Source organism: Amaranthus tricolor, chromosome 2 (genome assembly GCF_026212465.1).
Source record: "Amaranthus tricolor cultivar Red isolate AtriRed21 chromosome 2, ASM2621246v1, whole genome shotgun sequence".
NCBI classification, from domain to species: Eukaryota; Viridiplantae; Streptophyta; class Magnoliopsida; order Caryophyllales; family Amaranthaceae; genus Amaranthus; species Amaranthus tricolor.
Window position 1 is genome coordinate 37,086,167 of NC_080048.1, and position 27,489 is coordinate 37,113,655.

The window sequence follows — 27,489 nt, forward strand, 5'->3', positions numbered from 1 at the left end:
TTCCAATACAATTATTACTTCCCACTATTATATAATTAAAATAATACCCACTACCACCAAAGATTCTCTTTTTCTTAATCTTTGTGAAATACCCAAATAGGAAGAACAAATAGGAACGGAGGGAGTAGTATATTCTAGTCTTTTCTGTTTCATCATAAACTTCTACTAGCTATTATTCACGCATTTTTTTATTTGTTCATTTACTTTGTCATTTTTTCAATCAATGAATGGAAATTTTAAAAAGTGTTGAGTCCCTTGCAAATCACAGTCTATGAAACATAATAGCCGAATAAACGAAAAACAAATGTATATACAAATTAAAGAAACTTTTAGAAAAGTAATATTCATAGTCTTACTAGTCTGTATATTAAATTTAAATAACACAATTAATGTAATTTATCCTTTATGGAAAAACTTAGTTAACCCGATAATTAGACTAAACACTATTGATAAACAAATAAATAATAGGAGTATTTATTATTAATAAGTTGAATCCTACAATTTCTATTAATAGATTGGATTATTTATTCGGTATGTAAACAAAAATATAAGTTCATCTCTTATTAAGTATTACATGAAAAATAGCCTAAATTTTTAAAAATTTTATTTTAATGACTAAAAATTGAGAGAATAAGGTTAATCATAAAAAGCCACGGCGATGACAAAGAAAAGGATGTTAAGAATTGGTAACACAAATTAAGAATTAATTAGTGTTATACAAACTACAAAGTACTTCTTTATCAACCATATTTTTTGTTTTAAATTATCTCACTCATTTTATCTCATTTTCTTATTTTTATTATTTTCATTTACTATTAAATAAATTTTGGTTAGAAACTTTTTTCCTTTGTAAATCATTTTTGGCAATTTTTTTTTTATAAAACTCAAAATACTCTTTTTTCTCACTATCTTTAATTAGTCATACTTAATTTGGTTAAAAGTAATTTTTATGAACTTTTGTGCATTACCTAATTTTGACTCACTCCATTGTAGGCCATGAAAAATCAATAATTGGACACCATCATATATTCATAACCATTTACATCTTTGAAGCTTTGACTTAAGGTAACTTTTTTAGTAATTAAATCAGTTTATTTATTATTTCTAGTTATAATTGTAATTTGATGCAAAATTGTATAATTGTGGTTTAATTAGGAATTTGATTGTTAATCGTAGATTATGAATGATTGTGACTTAGTTTGAAATTTGATTGTTAAGTATGGATGATGAATAAAAAATTGTGTAATTCAGGGTCTGCTTTACATTTAAATTATGAATCTAATTGTGGTTTGGATTTATGTTTATTACATATAAAATGACTTTTTCGTGTAAGTATGTAAAGTTGTTAAAATAGATAAATCCACCGAAGAGGTGTAAGTTATGTTTGGAAAATCTAAATCAATATTATGCAAGTTAAACATGAGTTTAAGTAAATTATAACTTCATATATAATGCCTACTTTAATATGTAAAAACACCTACTATTAATAGTTAGAATAGATTGGGTACTTGAATATGTGAAGACCAATTGTAGTAGTTTAAATGCCTAAATATTATTTTACTTGTGTTAATCATATGTTCATCTTACAGAAGATCAGATCAACATAAACATTACCTGCAATTTAGGTTGAAGAAGAAACAATCAAGGGTTTAGGGAAATAAATGATGAAAATAATATTGATAACTAACAAAAGAGTAGTAAAGCATGTATTTGTTTTTAAAATTTTTCACTTTTTTGTTTGTTCGTTTGGTTTAAAAATTTTTACTGGGTTAGCCTAAACGACCATCACTTTGCAAATTTGTGTATTTTTAAAAAAAAATTAAAATTTTAAAAACCTTCTTATTTTTATACATAAAGAAATCACAACCTTACGTAATAGATATTCATTACTTTTAAAATAATTAAAAGGATCATAACTCGCTAAAAACAGCGTAGCAAGTAGAACAAATTCATCCTATCCAAACTAAATTAATATATTTTATATTTCTATAGATACGTAAGACTTGTTTGATAAATGACTACTAGCTAAACTTATTGGTCGAAAGGCTCGAAACTTTTGGCTGATTTGACTAACTAAAAGCATTGACAGATAAGTCAGCTGTTTAAGTTACCCGTTAAGAAGATTTTAGCTAAAAGTTATTTGCTAGTTGTTAGATGTTAATTAGAGTAATAGATCAAAAGCAAAAAACGAATGAAAAACCTAGTATTAATAGTTTTGTTTTTTATTTTAGCTTATAATTAGCTTTTTAGTTAGTTTAAAAACTCTTTTAACAAATATTTTTTTTAGTTCTTTGACTAATATACAAGCCAATAATCAAAAGTCAATTAAAAAACAATTTGACAAATAACCCATATATTTTAATCACAATTTTTTATGTGAGACGATTTCACTGTGAGGCTGCATTCATAAATAAGTTGAATAATTAAAATAATACAATTATGACATATAAACTCTTTATTTTAAAACCATTTTTATTGGAAGATGATTTTTGACAGGAGTAACTCACTTATTTTGGTAAGACAAAATCACATTAAGCATAATTCAATCCAATGTTAAGGAAGCTTACATACATAAATAGGTAGACCAAAACCACATCTAATCCATAAAAGTCAAAATCTCGTACTTTTAGCAACTCACCAACAAAATCAGTCAATTTATTATATTTTCAAAACAAAATCCACGTGTATTCCACTCATTTCCCACAAATCTTAACTGGCCAATTCCTTAACACACGTTCAGCGCGTGCTCACACGTGAGAACATAAACGCGTCAATCTTAGCTGGCAATTACCTTATCCAACTTTTTTTTATAATTCTTGTTATAATTTTAATTATATAAAAAGAAAAAGTCATTTACGTCACCCGCTCTTCATTTATTTTGACCAACCACATCAAATCTTAATTTGGTTGGGTGACGTTAGCAAAGGTGACAGACCGGTAATTGGTTTCCTTCCATCCTTCCTAATATGTTCCCACGTTTTTTCAATTTATTTGCTAATAAATCAAAAAATGAAGAAATATTTATTTATTTATTTATTTCCATTAGTGGTTTTCTTTATTTTTGTAAAGTGGGTTTCAATTTTCAAAGTTCAAACTAGGTGGGTTAAAAGAAAGTTGAAAAGTTAATTCTTTTATTCTCTGAATATTCATGTTCTAAAATTTGCTGTTTTTTTTTTTTGCACATAAATTATAGAGAAAGAAGGAGATTACAAGAAAAGAACAAAACCCTTAATTTTCTATTTGTTTATCAACAATTTTACCCATCTGGGTTTTATTGTAAAGATCCAATTTTTGCGCTTTGATAAGGTTTGTAATTTGTTTTTCATTTAATTTTGGTAATTCCATTTAAAAGATGGGTTCTTGATTTGCTTTTTTTTTTGAATTGCATGTCTATTGAGTGTTGTTCATGTTGGAAATTCAATTTTTTTAAAATTTTTTTTTGATCTATGGTTTAACATATAATCTTGTTGAGAATATATTAGGTTTACCAATTGTTGTTTTCAATTCTTTTTTGGGTAATTGTTTGAGTATTTAAAACCATTGATCAATTTTGGGTTATCCATTTTGGGGTTCTTTGAATTGAATTAGATAATGTGTGGACTGTATTTGTTTGAGCAAGGGTCTATCCGGCCGCAACCTCCTTTGCTAAGGGTATGGTTTGTCGTCTTTCTTCCCTCACCTAACCACAGATTTTACAGTGGGAAATACCGGGTATGATGATATGGATCAGTTTAACATGATTCCCAAGCTAATTCGCTTTTTGAATTTGTCATTCGCTCAAGTTTGCCCAAGAATAGCCCAAAACCGACCATATTCACTTTTTTCGATTCTGATTCAGAAGGAGATGTGGATTGTAATGTTCCAATTATTGCATATAGTTATAAACATATTGGTTATTTTGATGCAGATTGGTGTACATATATTTGAGGGGATTTATTCTATTCTGATTGTTGCAATTGAAGGGTAATAATGATGTCAAAATCATATGCAAATTTGTTAGACTTAATGAATGGGGATATGCCACCCCAAATGAAATGGGAAAATAGGAAGAGGCTAAGTAGAATAATGACAGTACCAGGAAATGTTAGTGAACTTGATACTGAGAGAACTAAAAGTGTTTCATCAGATAATCCATCAACTATTGTTCAAGATAGAATGATAATTGTAGCTAATACATTACCCATAATTGCGAGCCGGGGATTAGATGGTACCGGGTGGATATTTAGTTGGGACGAGGATTCTTTGCTCTTACAACTTAAGGATGGTTTACCTGATGAGATGGAAGTAATATATGTCGGTTCACTTCGAGAAAATGTAGATAAAAGTGAACAAGATAATGTGTCACAAATTCTTTTTAGGAGCTTTAAGTGTGTTCCTACGTTTATCGAACCCGATTTGTTGGATCGGTATTACAATGGGTTTTGTAAGAAGCAGTTGTGGCCACTTTTTCACTATAAGCTTCCATTTTCAGCTGTTAATGGTGAACGGTTTGATAAATTGTTGTGGGAGGATTATGTGTCTGTAAATAGATTGTTTGCACAGAAGGTTATTGAGGTTCTTCAACCCGAGGATGATTATATTTGGATACATGATTATCATTTGATGGCTATGCCTTCTTTTCTTAGAAGGCGTTTTAGTCGAATAAGAATGGGGTTTTTTCTCCATAGCCCTTTTCCGTCTTCTGAGATTTATCGTGCACTTCCTGTTCGAGAGGAAATCATTAGGGCTTTGCTTAATACAGATTTGATTGGTTTCCATACATTTGATTATGCCCGACATTTCCTCTCGTGTTGTAGTCGTATGTTGGGTCTGGAATATGAGTCGAAGAGGGGTTATTTAGGGTTGGAATATCATGGAAGAATTGTTGGTATAAAGATCATGCCTGTCGGGATTCATATGGGTCGGATCAAGTCAGCTATAAGGCTTTCAGATCAGGAGCTGAAGATTGCTGAACTGAAGCATAAATTTGATGGTATGACGGTTTTACTTGGGGCTGACGACATGGATTTGTTCCAAGGAATTGATTTGAAGCTTCTTGCTATGGAGCAGATGCTTAAGAAGCAGCCTAAATGGCGGGGTAAGGCTGTGTTGGTTCAGATTGTAAACCCGGCACAAACCGCAGGAAGCGATATTGAGGAGATCCAGTCCGAAATAGACCAGATTTGTTTGAGGATAAATAAGGAATTTGGACAACCTGGATATGAACCCGTGGTTTTGATTCATCGGCCAGTTTCTTTGACCGAGCGGATTGCTTATTTCACCATTGCAGAATGTGTTGTTGTCACAGCTGTTCGAGACGGTTTAAACCTTACACCGTACGAGTATATAGTGTGCAGAGAGGGGATATCAGACGCAGAGTCTAGCTATAAGAATGTTAGTTTGAAAAAGAGTATGCTTGTGATCTCGGAATTTATCGGGTGCTCTCCTTCTCTTAGTGGAGCTATTCGGATAAATCCATGGGACGTTGAGGCTACCGGCGAGGGCATGAATGAGGCTATCTCGGTAAGAGACTCGGATAAAGAACTGCGTCATGAGAAGCATTACCGATATGTTGAAGCACATAATGTGGCGTATTGGTCAAAAAGCTTTTTGCAAGATTTGGAAAGAACTTGTTCCGAGCATTCTCAGAGAAGATACTGGTGTACTGGTTTCGGTTTTGGGTTTAGGGTTATTTCTATTGATCCTAATTTCCGAAAGCTTTCTATAGATGCTATTGCATCGGCTTATAGAAATTCACAAAATAGGGCGATTCTTTTTGATTATGATGGAACTCTAATGCCTCAAAATTGCCTTAGCAAGATTCCGAGTCTTGAAATTATTAGAATTTTAAGGACTCTATGTGCTGATCCTAGAAATACAGTCTTTATTGTTAGTGGAAGAGGGAAGGATAGCTTGAGTAATTGGTTTTCGTCTTGCGAGAAGCTCGGTATTGCTGCGGAGCATGGCTATTTCTTAAGGTTTGTTTCTTTTCTACCCCATTGTAGTTTCTTGTTTTCCTACTTTTGTGCTTATATTTGGAGACTTGGACCGCATCTATGTAGAGATTGAGTAGAAAGCACAACACTTTTTGAATCTCTAGTGTGGTCGTGGATGGTGGCTACTTAATGAATTGTGTGGATGAGTTTAAAGCAAGTCGTGGGAACATTTTCATGAGGAAATTTAGCAAATTAAGAGGAACAAACAAAAATGAAAAATGTTGCAAACTCAGAGACAAAGGAGCGATAGATAATTGATATCAACCCTATTGCCCTATATATGGAAAATTAGAACACCCTCAACTTAATCTTATCTGGTTTTTCTTTAGATTTTGCTTGTTGTTTCTTTTCCACTCTAGCTCACTTTACTCCTCTCATGTAAGGGCAAATCTAGGCCCACGTAGTCATTCAGTAATTTTTTATTGATATTGTTATGTGTCACATAATAACATAGAAAAATAGTAGATGAGTTGGTTTAACACACATGCAGAGATGACTCTACTAAAGGTTTTGAGATCAAGTCAACTATTCTAATAACTTTGATTTTTGTTTTTTTATCTTTTATTTCGGTCATACTATTCTAGTATCCTGAATTAGCTACGACTTAATGCACAAGGGTATTCAAAATCTCCTTTATTCACGGACGATGCTCTTTGAAAATGGAGACAATTTTAATAGTATTGAAGTTAACACATCCAAGAAAACCGTTACCTTTTCTCGATGTTTATTATGATCTAGATTAACTCACTATTACACTTTGTTGAAGTGAGTTAGGAAAGGGATTCAGAGAAATATAATTTTTTTTGTGAAAGACCACTTTTGGAGGACAGGGATTTGAATGGAAGGGATTTGCAGAGATCAAGTCTGTTAATAACCAATTCATATTAACATATTGTTTTCATTTGTGTGTTTCAGATGGCCCGAGAGTAAGGAATGGGAAACGTGTGGTCAAAGTTCTGACTTTACATGGATGGAGATTACTGAGCCTGTAATGAAGTTGTACACTGACTCGACTGATGGTTCAATAATAGAATACAAGGAGAGTGCTCTTGTTTGGCATTATCAAGATGCAGATCCAGTCTTCGGATCTGCTCAGGCCAAAGAGATGCTAGATCATCTCGAAAGTGTTTTAGCCAATGAACCTGTGGCTGTCAAGAAGGGTGAGCTCATTGTCGAAGTAAAGCCTCAGGTATATACTCTTCATCTTTTGACTTAAGAAGTTTTCTTTTGCTGTGTAATATAGAGCTATGCAAAATAGACCCGACCTACAACCTGATTGTTTGTAGCCCGAGAACTAACACAAAAGGTAATTCATATTGAGTTATCTGAACCGACGCGATATTCAACTGACTTGAATGAAAACTAGTGAGGGTGGATATCCAAACCGAAAGGTAATCTATGTTCGGATAACTAAAACCGACATGAACCGTAATTGTAACTCAAACTTCAAAAGTCAACCAAACCGAATATTTTCAAATCCCGATTGCTGATTCAACTGTTAGTTAGAATAAGACCGACCAATTGAAAAGCTAACTCGAATGGACAACTCATTCTCTAAACAACATAATGTTCGCTACTTGATTTATTGTGATTAAATAATCTCCTTGACTTTAAACCACAAGTATTAATCAATCCACATCCAACTACCGACAAGTTTGTTCATGCGTAACCGATTTTAATTCGAACCGACAAGTTTGTTCATGCGTAACCGATTTTAAATCCCACCGATCCAAATTACTTTTATGTAATGTATGTGAAGTTCATGGACTCTTTGGTTGTATCCTCCTTTATGGGTTTGGGTTGCCGCTTTCTTTCCCTCCATATACCCTGATCACAGCTTTTTATGAGCGGAATACATTAGGTACGATGTGACGATGATGAATGTGTATGAAGTTTTTCTCATGCGTTATTGGTAGATATAATTGTTGTCGATATATTATGATCCCAGGGAGTGACTAAAGGTATGGTTGCGGAGAAAGTGTTCATGTCGATGGGGAAGAAAGGGAAGACAGCCGATTTTGTGCTGTGTATAGGGGATGATAGATCGGACGAGGACATGTTCGAGATAGTGGACACAGCAGTTTCAAGAGACATGTTGTGTTCAAATGCATCAGTGTTTGCTTGTACAGTTGGTCAAAAGCCTAGCAAGGCTCAATTTTTTGTGAATGATACTTCTGAAGTTAGACTTGTGCTTCAATCTCTTGCTGAGTTTTCTGAGCTTTCAAACTCTTAATAAAATTGTCTATACATTTATGTTCCTTTTCTCGGGTTTTCATTTGTTTCCCTTGAGTTCATTGTTCCTTTCATTTTTATTATGCCCGAGTCCGAGAGGCAATGACTGTTAGGTAAAGCTGTTAGCTGGTGCTAAAAGTGTTCGAAACAGTTGATGATTCGATATTTACCCGACTTGAAACCGAACCCGATTTGACTTGACTTCAAAAATGAATTTAAAAATAATGTAAAAATAATCTGGACACAAGATCCAATTTTAAATCGACTTGGAATATTTGACTCGAAATTTTGACCTGAATGAATACCTTTAGCTGGAGTTGTTGGTTGGTTTGACCAACTAAAAGTATTGACTGATAAATTAATTGCGTTTTGGGTGTTGGCTCAAAAATCATATTTTTAGCTAGTAATAGCGGGTTTTACCAATCAACAAAATTAATACTAAACACTTTTTAGCTAATTATTTTATCGAAATAATCGAAATGAAGCTTAATTGTTTGAATTATAGCAAACAATTCTAGAAGAAGTGCAGATAGGAGTGTTGGTGAACAAGAATGAGAATTTGCTTGACAAAATCTACAAGGACAAAATATGTGGATAGGAATATGGATAATGGAATCAAAAGCAAATCTTCAAATATGAGGATGTCACACTGTCATTTCAAAAAAATAAAAGATGCCACTATGTCGTGTCTAATCGGATTTAGGAGTGTTTTTGGATCTTAATTCACACGCGCATCATTAGTTCTCAATAGGGTGTTTATGGGTTGAGTTCAATCAGATTCGATTCTCAGATATATTAAGTGTTGGTGGATCCGTATTAGAATTCAGGCTTTTAGGGTCTGAAAATCAAGTATAAGATTTTATTAGAAAACGTTATATTTGCTCTTCAACTAAAATAAAACTCGATTCTCTAAAAAAAGTTAAATTGATCTTCTTCTCTTTAAATTACAATTATACTGTAACCGCCTTGAATTTATGAAGGCAAACACTAATTGGAATTTAGTATTAATCAAGCGGAAGCTTACTTTTGCCAACACAATTAAGGGGTTACTTAAAGGTCAAACTAATATCCAAGTAAAATGCTTGAACCAAATCAAAGCAATATAACGGAAGTTTTAACTGTCCAAAATATAGAAAAATTACAACCAAATCGAAATAAGTCCAAAGTTTAAATTACATCCTTAAAAGTTAAAATAGTCTAAATCTAAACAACTAAACTAATAGTCTCTCAAATACAATAAAGAGATCTAAACAAAAGGGGAGTCATACTCCAACTCGGGTTCAACTTTCGCTCGCATATCCATTCTCCGTCGAGGTGCCATAGTGGTTACTCTAAAAACAAAACCATTGGAAAAATATATAAAGCATAGCATTAGCAAAAAGGCGGAGTATAAACACACTAGTGTCCGTCAAATAAGTTATTAAAACCTTTTTTATTTGAGTAAATTCATTTTGAAATATGCTTTTTCATTAATAAATCATATTATCATTCAAACTCAGTTCAATGGCTCGTTAGTCATTTCAAATTCTCATTTTTCATCATAAATCATGAGATTTCAATGGATCCAAATCAATATCAAACCCATATCATAAGTTTGCATGGGTACTCTGTGAGTCATTCTGTGACTCGTTTGGTAGTCGGTCTACCGTCCGCAACATGTCTGGCAAGTATAACACAATGATATTGTGAACAATACGCGCTCAGCATTGGTGAGCCGTTTAATCATACACACAACATTTGTTGTGGCATATGTACCCACCATTTAGGCTAAAATATTTTAGTATATAATATATATCTTGTAATTTCAAAAGCATTTAAAAGTCAAAAATATAACTTTTTCCATATGATAAACATTTTTTATTTGCAACATAGCAAAACATACTTTATTTGCAACTTTGCAAAATCAAATCATAATATTTCCCACATGGGTAAAACATGCTTAGCATAATCATATCATCAAACATAACTTTTGTATTATATTGGGGCATCACTAGCATGTATGAAAATGCATCGTAACAAAAAGTGATTAAAGTTCAATACGATTTTTCAAGGAAACCACTAAAATGTTTTGTTTCAATTCTTCTCAAAGTAAATATAACTTAAAAGAGTTTTGAAATTCATTCAACACAACTAGAATATGATTTATAAGTCTATAAAATCATTATGACAGAAGATTTCATAAACACTATTTTCTTAAATACGAGATAGTTTTGCCGGTAATAAAATCGATAATTGATTTACAAAATACATATTAATTATCCAACAAGGACCAAATTAATCAAGTCATTATAATACCTTATTTGTAATGAATTTAGGGTTGTCCCATCAGATTATAATTGGTTATGCGAATTTATAATGATCTTACAATTATTTTCGACAATTTAGGTATTTATATTTAAATGGTGTCTTGAATCCGTAAAATTTATAAACCATCTAAGTTAAACTTATTTTATACTATGAGGCAGTAGACTATTAATATAATTATAAATTTTTAATATAGGTCTATTTTTACTCAAATTTAATTAACAACATTACACCTTTTAATAAATAAACATTTTCTATTAATTTGATAAATTAGTAAATAATTAATAATTTATTTTATAAAATTTTACCAAAGTTTCAAAAGTCATATAACATATTTGTTAGGCCATTTAAACTTATAAAAGTCATGTTTGATGTTTTATTATTTTGCATAGACATTTTATCGATAAATAGAATAAAATAGGTTTAAAATTATTTGAGTCCGAATAAGATATTATATAAATTATATGATGTTTCACAAGCTATTTTAAGGGGTATAAAATTTTAAATAACCATTAAAAATCATGTGGGGTATTTTAATTAATTAATATCGTTATTTTACTGATAAACCAAATAAAATTTATTTAAGTCTATATATGGTCACGAAAATTCATATAATTTTTTGAACATGTATCTAATGCTTATATAAGTATCTCTTGAAATTTTCATGTCTAAAACACATCATTTAGTATTTATTTTATATTTTACCGTTTTCTAACTTACCAATTATTAATAACTGAGTAAAAATTATTAAGGTCCTTAAATGTTAATGAAACATTCCCAAACTTTTACCAATTTTACTTACTATCCACATGAGTATGTGATAAAAATTTCAAGTCCATATATCTTTGTTTGGTAATTATTTTATAGTTTACCAATTTATAATTTACCGTTAACGATTATTCAAAAATCATGAAAAAATTCCAAACTAAATATATTCTAGCCAAATCTTGTTGGAGACATTATAATATATTTTTATTAATTATTTTTGATAATAAAGAGTTTATCTAATACCATGTTTTATAATAAAACTATTTAACACCTTAAAATCCATTAAAATATCAATTTAACGAATAATTTCAACAAAAAGTATTCAAGAGATTTTCTTAACATACTGGAAATTTCTTTTAAAATAAATTTCAAATATTTTCAAAGTTCATATAATCATTTCCATCACAATAACTTTCACAAAGTAGTGTTAAACATGCCTTTAAACATACAACAATTTATAAAATCAACATACATGATGCCCACAATAATAATACATGTAATAAATTATTCCATACTCAAAATTATCATTTTGACATCATTTTTCAAGATTTAAGAACTTCTCTTTGGGAATTTTATTTTTAAAAACAAGTTTATACACAAACTTTCACAACATGTTCTTAAATCCTTTAAAAATCAACCTATGTGACATATCTCGACTCCAAGCCTATATAATTATTCCGTAAGCTCCCACGTAAGCTCTTACGCGTTCTTAGAAATGGTTCTAACTTAGGGTCCTTGCCTTCTCAACTCCAACTCTTCAACTAAACATATTGCATTCATCCAAAAATCAATAAAAACTTTGAGTTTCTAACATGTACTTAACTTTCCTTAGTTGGAGTTGTTAAACTAATTCTTGTGATGATTTTGACATATTTGGAGTATACTTATTATGTTGAGCAACATACTTAATCAAGTCCCATAATTTTACTTTAATCCAAAGTAAAAAAATTTATATGTTTGTTGAAATATAGTAGTATCTTCTTATTTTCAATTATAGCCGATTTTAATAGATTTATAAGTGATGATTTTCTTAATCTTAGAGACAAAATACCCATTTTATAATGATCTTAGTTTATAGAAGGATTCATGTTAAAAAAATATGTTTTACATGAACAAGTTCTAACAAAAAGTAGTGGAAGAAAGAAATGAACATAACTTACTCTATACTTAATGAATTTCTTCAAATTTGGTGTCTATGGAAAGCTCTTGAAATAAAGATAATTTTTATGGAAGATTTGAGTTTATAAACATAAATTTTCAGAAGTTTTAGATGAGTTTTTTTTTAAAGAAGATTTGATGAGAAAAGAAGGTGTTCTAGTTATTGAAAGTTTGAAGGATTCTAGTGTTTGTTCATGGATGAATTTGGGAGCAATGTGTTGGGGTTTATGGCCGAATAATTATTCAGAAATAGAGTGTTTTTGCTTCAAATATTTGCCTCTTGCATGCTTGTAATGATGCGCAAGCTTTGGGTAGAACAAAATGGGTTCTTGGGTAGAGTTTTTAGCTTGTGTATATAAGTATACAAAGGGATATAAGGGGGAGTAGGGACAGCTTTAGCATGACTAGTTGGGGTTGTTTTTTTGGTGATTTTTGTCCATCATTTGATCTATTATAGTGTAGGAAATGTTTATCTAAGATAGTTTAAGGTTTGGGTAAAAATTGTTGTACATGTAAATTGTTATGTAACTTGTACTTCATGTTTAGAAATCAGGTGAAATATTTAATTTACTCCCATCATGGTTATATAATATGCTTGGGTAATAATTAAAATTTTCTCGAACTGTTATGGGTAGTTGCTCAACTTTAAGTTTTACCGCCAAAGTTTACGTTATTTGTTACGATTCATAATCACGTTACAAATTAACAAGTTTCTAATCATTGTAGAAAATTTTCAAATTACTACCTTCATAATATACGAAAAATTAGGCGCTAAAAACGACTAATAAAATCTCATAATAATACGACTGTTTCATATACGAAGTACTTCCTTCGTTTTCATATGTTCTTCTCAAATAGAATTTATAAATTTTAATATAAAACTTGATTATGATTTCTCATCGATCTATATGAAAAAAAATATATTAATGTAGCATTTTGATAAATTCGTCTCAATATATACTTGTTAAATATCAACTTTTTAGATTTTTTAAAAGCTCATTATTAAAATTATTTAATTTTTAAGTTTACATTAAAATTTGCCAAAAAATAACAAATGAAAAGTTGAAAATAGAGGAAGTAATAATATTTCATGATTATATAAAATTTAAAACCCTACTTTTCATAACTGGTCAAATTTTTTTTTTTTGGTCATTTTATTCATTTTAGTCTTCAATTTTATCTTTTTTATTCTCGATTTGTGGGTATGAAGAATCGACCAATGCCAATGATGATTTTTTTATAATCAAAGAAAAGAAAATTTTGATTACAAATTCAAAAACTATCATTTTATGTTTTTTTGGGTGAACAAGTGACGCATCGATGTACATATTTACAAAAATTCTAAATCTAATTATGGATTATCTACTCAAATAAAGATATTTATACAAAAATAATTGCATAAAATCAATATAAAACTAATACTTATCAAAATATCATTAAATGAATGTCTTTGTCTTGGTAAATTTGCTACACGATAGCAAATTTGATTTTCAAAAGGAATAGTTAGTTTGTTGTTAGATTCAAACAAAACAAAAACAATATTCAGATGATATTAAAATTACTAAAAAAATTTGGTTAGGAATTGAATATGTGGTGGAGATCAATTTTAATATGAAAATGTAACACATTAATTGAGATGGGAAGTATATATTTGAACATATACTGTCACGTATAAAATATTACTCCAAAATATAATATATATATATATGGGCAGAATTAGGTGAAAACCATTAAAGTGGTGAAAAATGAAAACGAGATTGAGATATATATATATTGTGACAAAAGATGTGCATACTATCTTATAGGGTGTACATATTTTAGTAAAGGAAAAAGTTTATATTATTTACAAAACTGTCATCTAAATATGTACACATTTTAAGCATGTATGTACACCTTTTAGCAAATGTCCAATTATTTACAAAATTATCACTAGCATATGTACAACATTTAAGCTTTTATGTATATCTGTTTTCAGTTTTCACCATTTAAATTGGTTTTCACATGATCCAAATCATATATATATATATATATATATATATATATATATATATATATATATATATATATATATATATATATATATATATATATATATATATATATACATATATATATATATATATACATATATATATATATATATACATATATATATATATATACATATATACATATATATACATATATACATATATATACATATATACATATATATATATATATACATATATATATATATATATACACATATAGATACATATATACATATAGATACATATATACATATATATACATATATATATATATATATATATATATATATATATATATATATATATATATATATATATATATATATATATATATATACATATATATATATATATATATACATATATAATATATATATATATATATATATATATATATATATATATAAATATATATATATATATATATATATATATATATATATATATATATATATATATATATATATATATATATTCATAGTAGTACATAATTACATATACTATATTCATCGATAAGATGTAACACATCGATATCAAGCTAGATGACTTAAGTGAAGAGTAACATGGTAATGCTATATGATAGAAGTTTTTCGACAAAATTAAAATGAAATTTGATCGAATTGCAATTCAGCCTATCTTGTTGCATGGGACATAATGTTGACTAGTTAAGGAGAAACATAAACATAAGATGAATGTAGCATAGATGCAAATATTAAGATGGATATGTCGACACTAGAATGAATAAAAAATTAGTAATCGGGCTTCGAGAGAAAGACTATGAGTTGCACCATAAAAAACTTGTGAAGTAAGTTAAGATGATTTGGATATGTACAAAGAAAACCCATCGACGTGCATGTGAAAATGGTGGAAAACATCAAAGTTGATGGAATACACTCCATGCTGACAATAAGATAAATTTCGATATGGCCTTCTAAGAACAGCATATCTATGCTAAGTTATAAAGAATTTTCATCTTTTGCAGCTATCCATAAGCTGCCCTCATCAAGAATGTCTACTGTTCTAGAGTAATTTATGAGTAAAACGCGAACAGATTCGCATAAACGATCAATACTTGTTGCCACCGATTACATCTTACCAGTAATCGCGACAAGAACATTCACCATTCTTAAAATGATGGAACCTACTAGTATCGCGCACAATAATCTCCCTGTCCTTAATCTTCGATATGTACTTGATAGCAGTATGGCAATCAGTACAAACACGCAGATTCTTCATCACTCTGATAGGAAAACCCGAAGGTGTGATCATTAACGCAAATGCAATAGCCAACTTCTCGCTGTGCTGAGCCATTGTGTTCCTTTTCGTTTTCATCCATGTCTTGCAAAACCGATTCAGTATGTGGAACATACCCAAGTTTCTTAATGTCTACGATCAGTTCTTTTAGGTACAAGTATATCTCCGATGACCTAGGATGCGACTTAGTTCCCATGGTGAACTGATGAACCTTGTTCTTGAACACGAACCAGCTAAGACCGGGTTCTTTCTTTACCCCACGATCCCTCATCGCTTTTCTCACAATCGAGACTTCATCCCACCTCTTTGCGGCTGACTGAATGTTTGCGAGCAGAACATAGGAAGATGAATCCATTGGATCGAGCTTTAGGATCTCTTCAGCAATACTCTTAGCCATATCGACATTTTTATGGATCTTACAAGCAGATAACAACGTTTTCCATATAACAGCATCGGCTTTTACAGGCATTGATCTTATCATATCTCGTGCTTCCACGAGACAACCAGATCGACCAAGTAGGTCGACAATACACGTGTAATGCTCTATACTAGGTTTTAATCTGTATTTCTTTACCATTAGGTCAAAGTATTCAAGCCCTTCATCCTTTAATCCACAATGACTACAAGCATATAGCAAACACAGGAAAGTTACTTCATTCGCCTCCAATCCTTTACACTCGATTTGCTCGAAAAGTTCAAGGGCTTCATAGCCTTTTCCATGGAACCCGTAAGCAGAAATCATAGAGCTCCACAGGATAATATCTGCATCTTTATGCTGCATAAAAGCTTTGATCGAATCTTCCAAGCATCCGCATCTAGAATACATGCTTATCAATGAACTAACTACAGGGACCGCTAAAGTAGCCTGGCGTTTTATCACTTCAGCGTGTATTTGCTGCCCTTGTCCGAGAGTTGCGAGTTCAGAGCACGAACTAAGGACACTAACAAATGTGATTTTATCGGGGTGAAAACCCGACTTTTTCATCAAATGATACTGCTCTAAAGCACCCTCAGGGTACCCATTTTGAACTCTTCCAGCAATAAGAGTATTGCAAGCCACCATATTATGAATGGACATCCCTTGAATGATTTTCTCTCCCTCATTCAAGCTTTTACACCTCATATACATATTAGCTAATGCACTTCCAACAACCAAGCTCAGATCATGGCCACTTTTTATGGCATAAGCATGTACTTCCCTTCCACAGAACAAAGCTCTCAAACCAGCACAACCTCGAAACACGCTGCTCAATGTAAACTCATCAGGACTAAAACCCAACTGATGCATCCTTGAAAACAAGTCCAATCCTTTCTCATTACACTCATGTTGTATCATCCCTGTAACAATAGCATTCCAAGATGCAACATTTCGTTCAGGCATTTCATCGAACACCTTGTGGGCACTCACTAAATCACCATTACCAACATAACAATTAATCAAAATATTACTAGACATGAAATTTTTCTTTGGCATTACATTGTACAAAACTAAAGCAGTATCTAATTCCCCAAGTTTTCCATACATGTTCATCAAATGATTGTTGGTAAACTTGTCTAAATAACACCCAGAAGTGATTATCAATGAATGAAGTTGTTTTGCCCATGAAAGGGATTTTGTAGAGATACAACCATGAATTAAATGAGAAAAAAGATTCGGGTCTGACCATATTTGAGATTTAAACCTCTCGAAAGCTTCTTTGATGGCTCCCTTTGAGCAAAGATAAGTTATTTCTTTGACGCAAGAGGTGTACAAAGTTTGAGTAGAAAAAGAACAATACCAACTGTAGGATTTTCTGTTAGTCTTCTGGGTAACGGAGCAAAACCATCTCAAATGGAGCTTGTCCATGTAACCAGGTTCATCGTTAACTATTGCTAGTGAAAAATTCTTAGTACCAATTCAAACAAATAATGGCGGATCTTATTATGGAGACCGGTGGGCACCCTAAAAAAGGAAAAGAAGTTAGTATATACAACGTCAGGTACATTGCCCTTAAGCTTGAGCTTCGACGCTAAACAAACAATGGCGGATTTTATTTGAGATTTGGGGATGTTTTAATTTTAGTTTGATTTGTTAATCCGTGGGAAGTGTTGGGTTTTTTTTTTTGTTTTAGTTACTCAAATAAGTTAGCTGTTATTGGTAAAATTATATATTGTTATTTGTTTTTGATTAGAGAAATTTAGATTTATAAGCCAAATGACACTAAAATAACCAACAAAGTTAATTTAAAAAACTTTTAGCCATTTACTAAATATGTTTTGTTTAAGTAAGTCATATTCAAAAGTTAAAAAAAAAAATTAATTTTATCTATCAAATACTCCAAAATAATATATTATATTATCAAATTAAATAAGTAAAAAAAGAAATGTTTATATAACGAGTGAATTATTCCTCATTAGTCATTACATCCATTAAGTTGATTTTGGATTGATACAATTCTCATTTGGGTCAAGTCATAATAATACGAGTCAAATTTTGTAAATCTATTTCTATTAGTCTTGTTTATGGACTATTGAATTTGTCAAGTAATTGTCATGGATGTAAGAAAAGACAAAAACAAATGATGGTAATTACATTTTTGTAAGTTTGGCTATTTTACTCCATCCTACCTCTCATTTAAGCATTATTTTACATTTTGGGTTGTTGATCTCATTTTACATTATTTTTTTATAATAATTTAATATTTTTCTTTCTTTTTGTTTGTTCATTTTACTTTTTGCACGTATTTTTTAGTAAATTTTAAGTCTTAATATCTCTAAGTACGCATTATAAAAAATTATAAAGATTGTATATTAAAAAACTTTACATCAAGACAAATCTAACCAAATCTAATAAAATTTCACATGAATATATTTTATCTTTAATATATACTTTATAGTACTATTTAAATTTCTCTCTCTTAATGTGAACATTCTTAAAGTGGACAAACATAAAAGAACGAAAGGAGTACTATTTTTTTTTAATCTCATTCATAAATTTTTAACTCTTTTAATTTTATCAACACATTTCATTCTTTCTTATCATTTATTACTTCATTAAATATTAACTTTTTCTTAAAAAACACTAATTTTTTCATTAGGACATTAAAGTATTTCTTTAGAGATAATCCAAATAAATTCACTTATGAAATTTCATAAGATTGACACCATCATTCAATAACGCCCTTGTAGATTGCAACAAAAGACTTTATATGAAGAAAAAAAAAATGATATGCCCATTTAAGTTATGTTAATAATATAGAAAGTGAATTAAAATATGTAGATTATAATTAAAGGAAATGATGTAAATTTTTTCATAAATGAAAATTGTAGTTAAATAAAAAAACTAGACTAAAAAAAAGTGTCACAAAGTCATAATCACAAAAGTAATATATTGGTCCATGGATTAATGCTTAGAGGTCCAAGATGTTTATTTAACTAATGATAATGCAAATCAATATTCGACCGCTATGACAAATTAACAATAAATTAAGATTTGAAAATTACAATATCTTTAAAAGTGCTAACTATAATTAATTAATTGTTAGAGTATATAACATATCTTGAAGCCTCAACCATCAACTTACTTTAACATTAATTAATACATTATAAAAGGTGTTTTAGGTGGAAGTTAATCCACATTTTGTTTATGTCCATACCTAGGCTAGGCTCTAACTAGTACTACTATATTGACTTTCTTATATTACCTCTAAATATTATTCCTTTTTATACATAAATACCCAACATATTTGATAGTATACCGTAGAAGTTTTACTTTGACACATTACATAACTTGTATGAAGTACAATAAATTACTCAACCATTGTATAACACATATTCCTTTGTCTCTTATAGTTTGCTACACATTAATTTATAATGTGAGAGCTTTTTAACTACTTGTATATAGCAAACTTAAAATCATTGAGGATCAAGTTGTAATACAATAACTTGCATTCATTGTCGCTAAAACCTCGAAAATGCTATAGAAGTCTAAAGTCCCCAAGGAATAAATTCATCCATAACCCGAATAAGAGAAAACAAATCATCATGAAACTGAACAGGCTGACCAACAGGTCGAAGTTGAACAACCCGCGTGTTGTTGCTTGAATCTAAGTCATTTTGTCTTCTTTCATAAAATGTAGCCCTACAAACCGGACACAATCCATTATCCTTCACCCAAGGTACAATGCATTCTTCATGAAACATATGATTGCAAGGTGTAAGCATTACTTCTTCTCTAGGGTTAAAATCCTCTAAACAAACCGTACAACTTTTTCGATCTTCATCGTTGTGCTTATCAAACGCCTTTGTATTAACTCCTTTGTTAAGGTCTCTATAGTATAGGCTCACTCTTCTTGCAAGGATCTTAGGCATAGGATTGTAGATTTCCTTCTTGAGTTTCTTTAAGGCCATTTCTTGTTCATCTTTCGTTAGCTTTGAGTTATCCGTTTGTGTAGGTACACGGGTGCTTTCTTGATCAATGAATCTAGGTATCAGTTGCGGTTGTGAATGTAAGGGAAACATAGGGCTCACTCCATGCCCCGTGTTGTTGCCAACAACGATGATTCGAGTTGCTGGAAGAGGATCCAAGGGAACACTGAAATGTTTGAAAAACAATAAGGCTTGTATTAGTTCCCTATTAACGACAATAAGCATTGAGGCTGGCTACATGAACCAATAGATCAGTTCTCGTGGTCATCCATATGAATTCCACATAACTCAAAAACGGTAGAAAAAGAACTTTATGACTATCATACTATCTATCTCATCAAAAATTGATCCCCACACATTTTTGCTTCAACAAAACATTTAATATTTCATCTGGGTGTACCATTTGAGTTTGACACACTTTAAATCAATGTGAGAGCTTTTCACAATAAGCGTGTCAAACAAGTATAACATGATTTTCTAGCTAATTCGCTTTTTGAATTTGCAATTCGCTCAAATTTGTCCAAGAATAGCCCAAAACCAATCACAATTCATTTTTTCCGATTTGCGAATCGCGAGAAAATAAGCAAATTATGTGGCAGTATGTAGAACTCAAAGGGATGGAGAGACTACCATAAAAGAAAGCGAAAGCTTCATAATGTCAAAAACTTGACGTACCTTGTCAAACTCGAGGGTCGTAAGATAGGTGGTCTTTCCTCAAACGACCTATATCCAAGTGGTGCACCATTTCTTTGGTTCTGCAATCATACATCAAATAGTGTTTATAAGACTTGTAAAACTTGAAAAAAAGCATAACAAATGAAGAAGTCGCCTTACATATTGAGAATTGTAACGTTGATCCCATCTGAGTAGCCCATCTCTATTACTATTACCCCTGTTCATTGCACCTTAATTTCTCTTATCTTTCAAGCAACACAAATATTGTACTTGGTAGTTCAGTGCAGGAGATTCTTAGCTATTAAAAAGAAACGATTTACTATCCTCGTCTTCTGAAGTGTAGCTATTAAAAAGAAATGGACGATAGTATGATGTCTCTTCAAATTGGTTTTTTTTTTTTTTTTTTTTTAAAAAAAAAATTAGTGTTGTGCAATTTTATTCTAAGTGAAAGTTTATATTCTGAAATAGAAAGATACCCTGTAATGCATTGTGAGTGCAAGAGAAAATGACATTGATGGATGCTCTTTCTGTATCTAAGAGATTGTAACATTGACAGTCGGAGTAAGTACTAAAAAATAAATTACTTGGAATAATTCAATATTTTCATGATTTTCCTACAATAATCTCACCTATTGATTAACCATAAATATCTCAATTTTAAGGGTATTTGCCTAGAGTAAACACGGGTAACTCGATGACCTGCTATAATAGGTAATTCACCGAAAGTAAACTGAAAATTAATATAAAATTAGAGAAAAAAACTTGTTATAAAGAATGACAGAATATGTGTAAATAAGAATTAAAAAACGTAATGGGGACAAACTAATATGAAAAGTGCCTCAATTCAAAGAAAGATTCCAAATCCTTAAGAAGTCATCAGTTCTGACAAATATTATTTATCTCATGTTGATTGATAATCACCAATAGCATACCCAAAGAGAAGGTTCTTTTCATATGTGAAACCAGCAATTCAGAAGAAAGGTATCTATTCCCCTCTCACTCTAATTTTGCAATTTGTAATTTTTCTTTATTACATGGTAGGTTAAGAATAGGAGAAATCTAGGTAAGAATCAAACATACGACATTTACAAAAAAAAAGTGGTCGATCTGATTCTCTAGCAAATGTCTATCACTAATTCTTTATTGTGATCTCACCGTGAGACGACTTCAATTGATTCAGCCTAAATTATTTATAAAAAAACAGTTTCCTATATAAGTGAAAATTCAATTTTCATTGTTTTCTTAATGTTTTTTACTAATGGGCTTTTTATATAGACCCGTGACGGTTAGACGGTGTCATACAAGACGGGCTATCTATTTATTCAAGGACTTTGTAACTCGTAACAAATACTTCCTCCGTTCTTATGAGTTTGCCCCGTACACTACGAAAAGTGCTCACATTTGCTAGAAGGGGTGGCTCAAACTCATGGGTATAAATTTCAGATGAACATGCTCATCATTATCATCTTATCCAGTGTATCCTGTCTATAAAATTATGAGCAAAATTTGAAAAGGAAAGAACGACGACAACTCATACTCATAAAGGAGATCACGGCCAATGAGTCCCTCAACTAAGATGTAACACATGCTAATTCCTTCATTAGTGACTATTCCTATCTTCCATCCTTTGATGGGTCCTGCATATTGAAAATTTAAGGATCTACAACTCTCACAAATCAATAGCATTTACATGTAACTATAATACAAATCATCATTAGTTACTAAACTCAGTCACTTTTTTACTTATTTGTTTATTGGTATTGAATCATAAAATATTTAACAATTTCATGAATTACGATCATAATTGTCTTGCGCTAATTATTTTTCACTTCACAAAATTTATTCAAATCCATTACTAATTAAAGAGTGGTAGTAGATGGTAATAAATAGTTACAAAGAAAACACAAATATAAGAATAAGAGTTTCATTATCATGAGAATGACATAATACTTTCTATGAAAACTTATGCTAAAATTCATTCTCTAGCATCTAATAATGACCATGGTGCAAAAATAGATAAAGGTCGCAGTTGTGGTAACAGACACGACGACATGATAACGGAAACCGTAAATTTTTCAGCCTAAACCCTGAAATATCGCTTGAAAAGGTCTATAATGTGAATTTTTCACACCTTTACGACACGACTCACGAGTAATATCGGTTTGGTAAATTTGAACACCTTTACGATACAGCCAATACGATACATCCTTATTTTTGCATTATTATTATGACCAAGTACCAAATGGAGCCTTCATAATATTAGGGTCATGAAGTATTGTACTATGTTTTACATCTTATATGTCCATATTACTCCATACTATGGTCAAAAGCTGACGGGTATAGTAGAGGTAAATGGAAAGCAAAGTTGAGAACATAACTTGCCAAAGCAATTACAGTCTAAAGCAAAGCAATATCCAAAAGAACCTGGCCTGTCAAACATGAGGAATCCGACCAAAAAGAAGAAATCTATCTCCTATTCTGAAATTGGCTCTATCTCCTATTCTGAAATTGGCTCATGCTTCGAGTTGTGTACCGAAATTATCCAATAACAACAACGAAGAGCGATACTTCTCAACTTGGCTTATTTGAAGCTGTTTAAGTACCTTGTTTCAGGCTTAAGATTCTCAATCTAGAGCAGTCTGTACGATCAGCCGCTAGAAATACAGGAAACTCGTCAGGATATGCAAAGCTGCACCGGTTATAGAAAGCTCCATATGGGTTGCAAAATATTTCTCAGGGCAGGATCATGATCTTGTAAGCAGTGTTACTTGCTCATTGTTGAAGATAGGATAAAGTTCCAGAAGATGGAACCCAATGACATGAAACCCACCCGTGCATGAAGAGGAATAACCCTACAATAATCGACAGGAAATAAATTTGTTCAGTATAAAGACGGGTGTGAAAAAAATGATGAGCAGATTGGGTTTTAAAGAATACAAAAGGAAACTCAAACCACATCGTGAAAGTAAATTGTCAAAGGATATCAAAAAGAATAAAATCAACGTAATCGGGTAGCAGAAAATTTGAATTCTACTCCATAGAAATCTCAACTTATCTGAGAACCCAGTAATTAGCTTTAAAGCTCAGTTACTCGGGCTCTTCACTTTAACTTAAGTACCCATGTCGGATCTTTGAAACTCGGGCATAGGTAGGTCACTTAAAACACTTCAATTTGATTCAGAATTTTGGGGTTTTTTCATGAAATATCGAAGTGCAACACTTGGTTTAAGTATTCGTGTCGGACATGGGTATATGAGTATAAGTAACATAGCTTTGAAGTATATTCTCCCTTGTAGATATTGTAATCATAAGGAAAGAGGAAGTGATACCCGAAGTTTATTGCACTATAGGGAATCCAGAATCTAAATCCTGCAATCAAATACACATCATATATCAGAGTCCAGGTAAGCTGAATAGTATATATCGACCTCAAAACATATCAGCATAGAAGTAAAAGCAATTGGATTAGAAAGTTACCAATTAGTAGTGTAGGAAAGGCATCCCTCTGGTATTTACTAGGTAGCTCAGCCAGCTTCCTTTGCCATAAACTATTCCATGCAAATACAACAGCAATAACTGTTGGACCGAGAATTATTTGATTCAACACAACCTAAACATTGTTCCATTATTAACTTCAGGTTTCGAATGTACAGTGAACCAAATTCAGTCTTTTCAAGAACATCCACAGTTTGGCTAAGGGTAAGGTTTTTAGTGTAACAAAAGAAGGTTTTTCTAAGAAGTTTTGTTTTTCGTTTGTGACAATTGGAAATAATATCTTTGTTATTACTAAGAAGGGTAAGGTTACATTATGTTTGGGTATCATGTTTTTTTTTTTAGATTATGTTTTTAGAGATAATATGACTAAAACAAATCATAAACTTAAAAATTGAACTAAACATTTCAACCCAGCGAACAGGAAATCTAAAAACTAGCGAATCACAAATCTGAATTTGTACAATGAATCAAAGCAAACCGCGAATCAAGTGACAATGTGCTCAACCTCAGTAATGAACAGAATTTCAAATTATAAAATTGAGTTTTCAATTTGTTTGCAAAAGCTATCTTCCTGTTTTTATTTCATTCTTGTGAGTAAAGTACGAATTAATAGGATCGGTGAGCTTAATTATGAGTGAAATAATCAAACAAGCGTGTAGAGCTTGGCACAAATGAACCAAAAAATCTGGTTTTGAGCCACCTTTGTAAGAAGAGTGTTCCATTAGCAAACATCCCTTACTTTATCAATGTTTGTGTTGGTTATTACCCACATAGTGTGCTTACTGAATTAAACAATTTATCAAAGAGAACATGCAAATCCCAGGAACCATTCAAGATAAGAAAATACTATGTTTGAAAGTAGATGAAGAAACAAATCCAAAAAATAACAAAGTAAACAAACAATAAGAACACTTGAAGAAGTACCTTCAATACTAGGTTTTGAACAGTCGGCTGAGGTAAATATTTATCTAGCGTTTGATACCACACATATGATCCTGGGCCATAGAGCAAAAACCCATAAGAAGTCATACGAAGGGCTCGTATCCAGTCATGATCTTGAAGAAGCCTTTGGATAATATCCTGCAGCAACCACAGTCAAAACTTTAAACTAAATTATGACAATGCATAGTGTATATAATATATCACATAAGATATGGCCAAACACCCACAATGAGGTATTGATCAAACATCAGCCTGCATGGCACTCTAGATCACCTTCAATAAAATAAGCAATCCAACAAAAGTATTCTAGCAAATCCCAGGTGCCTTTGTGTGTAAAATAGTTGGGCTTGTATTTTAAACTTCAACCTCATGCTACCATTCTCACAGAAAGGCTTTGATCCATGCATAAAAAGAAACTAAACAAATCACATTTAGCTGCGAGGAAAGTGAAAAAAACAAGCTGAAAATGGCTATCTCACAGTTCCGTGTGAGAGAAGGCGTGTAAGAAGCACATAAGCAGATACCGTATGACCAAGAAACACTAAACATTACTTCAATTATAAGTTAGAGATAAAATTGTATACACTTGCATCATCCTAAACCTTGCCTAAGTGAGGATGTAAATACCTAATAAGTGGAAATACTTTGAGCAAACAAAATGTCCTACTTTCCCTTCTATAAGGCACATTCAAAAACGTCGATAATTAATCTTACATACTATACCACATAGAAACGTCCAGACGGTCACCACCTATGTTTTTCACACTATGATAAATTTTCTATCTCCATAAAGCCATCACAAAATAAGTGAATTCCTCACCAAACAGCTATAGTTGCTCCTATACCAATCCATATCAATTCCTTGATACCTCATAGTCATAGTACAACCCCCTTTAATCTCCCTCTTTCTTTGTAAAGGGTCAATTGCCAAAGTCTATCGTGCTTCAAAATACCTCAATTAGCACACATACATAAAACAAAACTACTAACAATGTGATGGAAAATAGTCATCATAATCTGCAATGTGCATCAGCTCATTACACACCCGTATAAATTCCAGCTTTCGTTATCCATGTCTCCTTTCAACGCATCACAGAAAACATTTAAAGACTACAAAAGGGGAAAATCATTCTTCAAACCAACAATTTGTAGCCAAGTAAATATATATAACAATTAAAGACTACAAAAGGGGGGAAATAATTCTTCAAATCAAGAACTTTTAGCCACTAAAACTACAATTCAGAAGATAATAAAACCCCAAAAAATTGACAGCCAAATTGGCTCAAACTCAAAAAAGGAGAAATGGAGGAGATCAAAACTCAAAAACCTTATGAGAATCATCGGCAAGAGATTCAGATTCTTGGTTGAGAGAAGTCCAACGATGTCGGAGTTGAGCAATTGTGTCACCAGCGAGGGCAAGAGAACCAGCAGTCAGAGCTTGCTTTAATGGGAAATGGAAACCTGTGTTTGGCTTAACTGAAGACTCTGAAGAAGAAGCTTTGTGCTTGCTGTTTCTAGGTTTTCTTCCTCTTTGTCTATGGCGGATATTATTGAAAGGATGGTTGCTCCACCATGAAGATGAACCTCCCAGACCTAAGGCATCCATTGTTTCACTTCTAGTTGATGGAGTAATTTTCTTTCTTAATAAATACTACCTCTAATTTAGTATTAATGTACCAGTTACTTTATACGCTCTATTCAATGCACTTATTCAATGCTTAAAAAGTATTATTAAAAATTATAAAAAGTTGATATGAATAATTTTTACATTAAGACAAATCAAACAAAATCTCATATGGCTAAAATTATATACGTTACGAAAAACAAATCACTACTTGTAGTTGTAGATAGTAGAAAATCAACTATAGTTTTTGTTTTATATCCTCTAAATACTGGGGACAATTTCTCATTTAAGGTCCAGAGTGGCTCTAGACTTTGTTCTGTTAAGGTGATCGCTAGATGACACCATAATTCTTTAAACTAAAGTCCTAATATTTTTTTTTATTTTTTGTTTTCTTTTGTTGTTTATTGTTTTTATCTTTCCACTTGTCCAATAAGGCCAAAATATCCCTCAACTTAAGGAACCATTACAAATGATAAGTATCATGAAAATATTATTTAGCACTCACACTCACTTTACATTTCTAACATGTAATTTATTTGGTGTACCAATATTTGATTCATGGAGATCTCAAAAGAATAAGACTAATAAGACTTATCCTCTCCAACTTATTTTTAATTCTTAA

At 31.3% G+C, this 27,489-nt stretch overlaps 3 protein-coding genes across 6 annotated transcripts; 1 reads left to right on the plus strand and 2 right to left on the minus strand.

Annotated features, from left to right (window-relative positions):
• The first annotated feature begins 2,895 nt into the window (after positions 1-2,895).
• LOC130803207 (probable alpha,alpha-trehalose-phosphate synthase [UDP-forming] 7) lies at positions 2,896-8,234 on the plus strand. 3 transcript variants are annotated; one of them, XM_057667379.1, is made up of 4 exons: positions 2,896-3,306; positions 3,908-5,957; positions 6,891-7,164; positions 7,924-8,234. In XM_057667379.1, the coding sequence occupies exons 2-4, from the start codon at positions 3,970-3,972 to the stop codon at positions 8,206-8,208; spliced, it is 2,547 nt and encodes an 848-aa protein (XP_057523362.1). In that variant the 5' UTR covers positions 2,896-3,306; positions 3,908-3,969; the 3' UTR covers positions 8,209-8,234. The 3 variants fall into 3 exon arrangements, with proteins under 3 accessions (XP_057523362.1, XP_057523377.1, XP_057523368.1); XM_057667394.1 differs by having other exon boundaries at positions 3,002-3,098; XM_057667385.1 differs by having other exon boundaries at positions 3,005-5,957.
• Positions 8,235-15,231: 6,997 nt separating this feature from the next.
• LOC130803228 (pentatricopeptide repeat-containing protein At2g41080-like) lies at positions 15,232-17,854 on the minus strand. Its single transcript, XM_057667405.1, is given in 2 exon segments — positions 15,232-15,785; positions 15,787-17,854. Coding segments are annotated over 2 exon segments (2,007 nt in total). The 5' UTR covers positions 17,571-17,854; the 3' UTR covers positions 15,232-15,562.
• Positions 17,855-19,458: 1,604 nt separating this feature from the next.
• Positions 19,459-27,365, minus strand: LOC130807047 (protein SYM1). 2 transcript variants are annotated; one of them, XM_057672328.1, is made up of 7 exons: positions 26,571-27,365; positions 25,226-25,381; positions 24,284-24,416; positions 24,136-24,175; positions 20,966-23,658; positions 20,807-20,886; positions 19,459-20,297 (listed from the first exon to the last, which is right to left on the minus strand). In XM_057672328.1, exons 1-5 carry the CDS (start codon positions 26,847-26,849, stop codon positions 23,571-23,573), a joined length of 696 nt encoding a protein of 231 aa, XP_057528311.1. In that variant the 5' UTR covers positions 26,850-27,365; the 3' UTR covers positions 19,459-20,297; positions 20,807-20,886; positions 20,966-23,570. The 2 variants fall into 2 exon arrangements, with proteins under 2 accessions (XP_057528311.1, XP_057528310.1); XM_057672327.1 differs by lacking the exons at positions 24,136-24,175; positions 24,284-24,416; positions 25,226-25,381; positions 26,571-27,365 and having other exon boundaries at positions 20,966-21,675.
• Between the last annotated feature and the right edge of the window lie 124 nt (positions 27,366-27,489).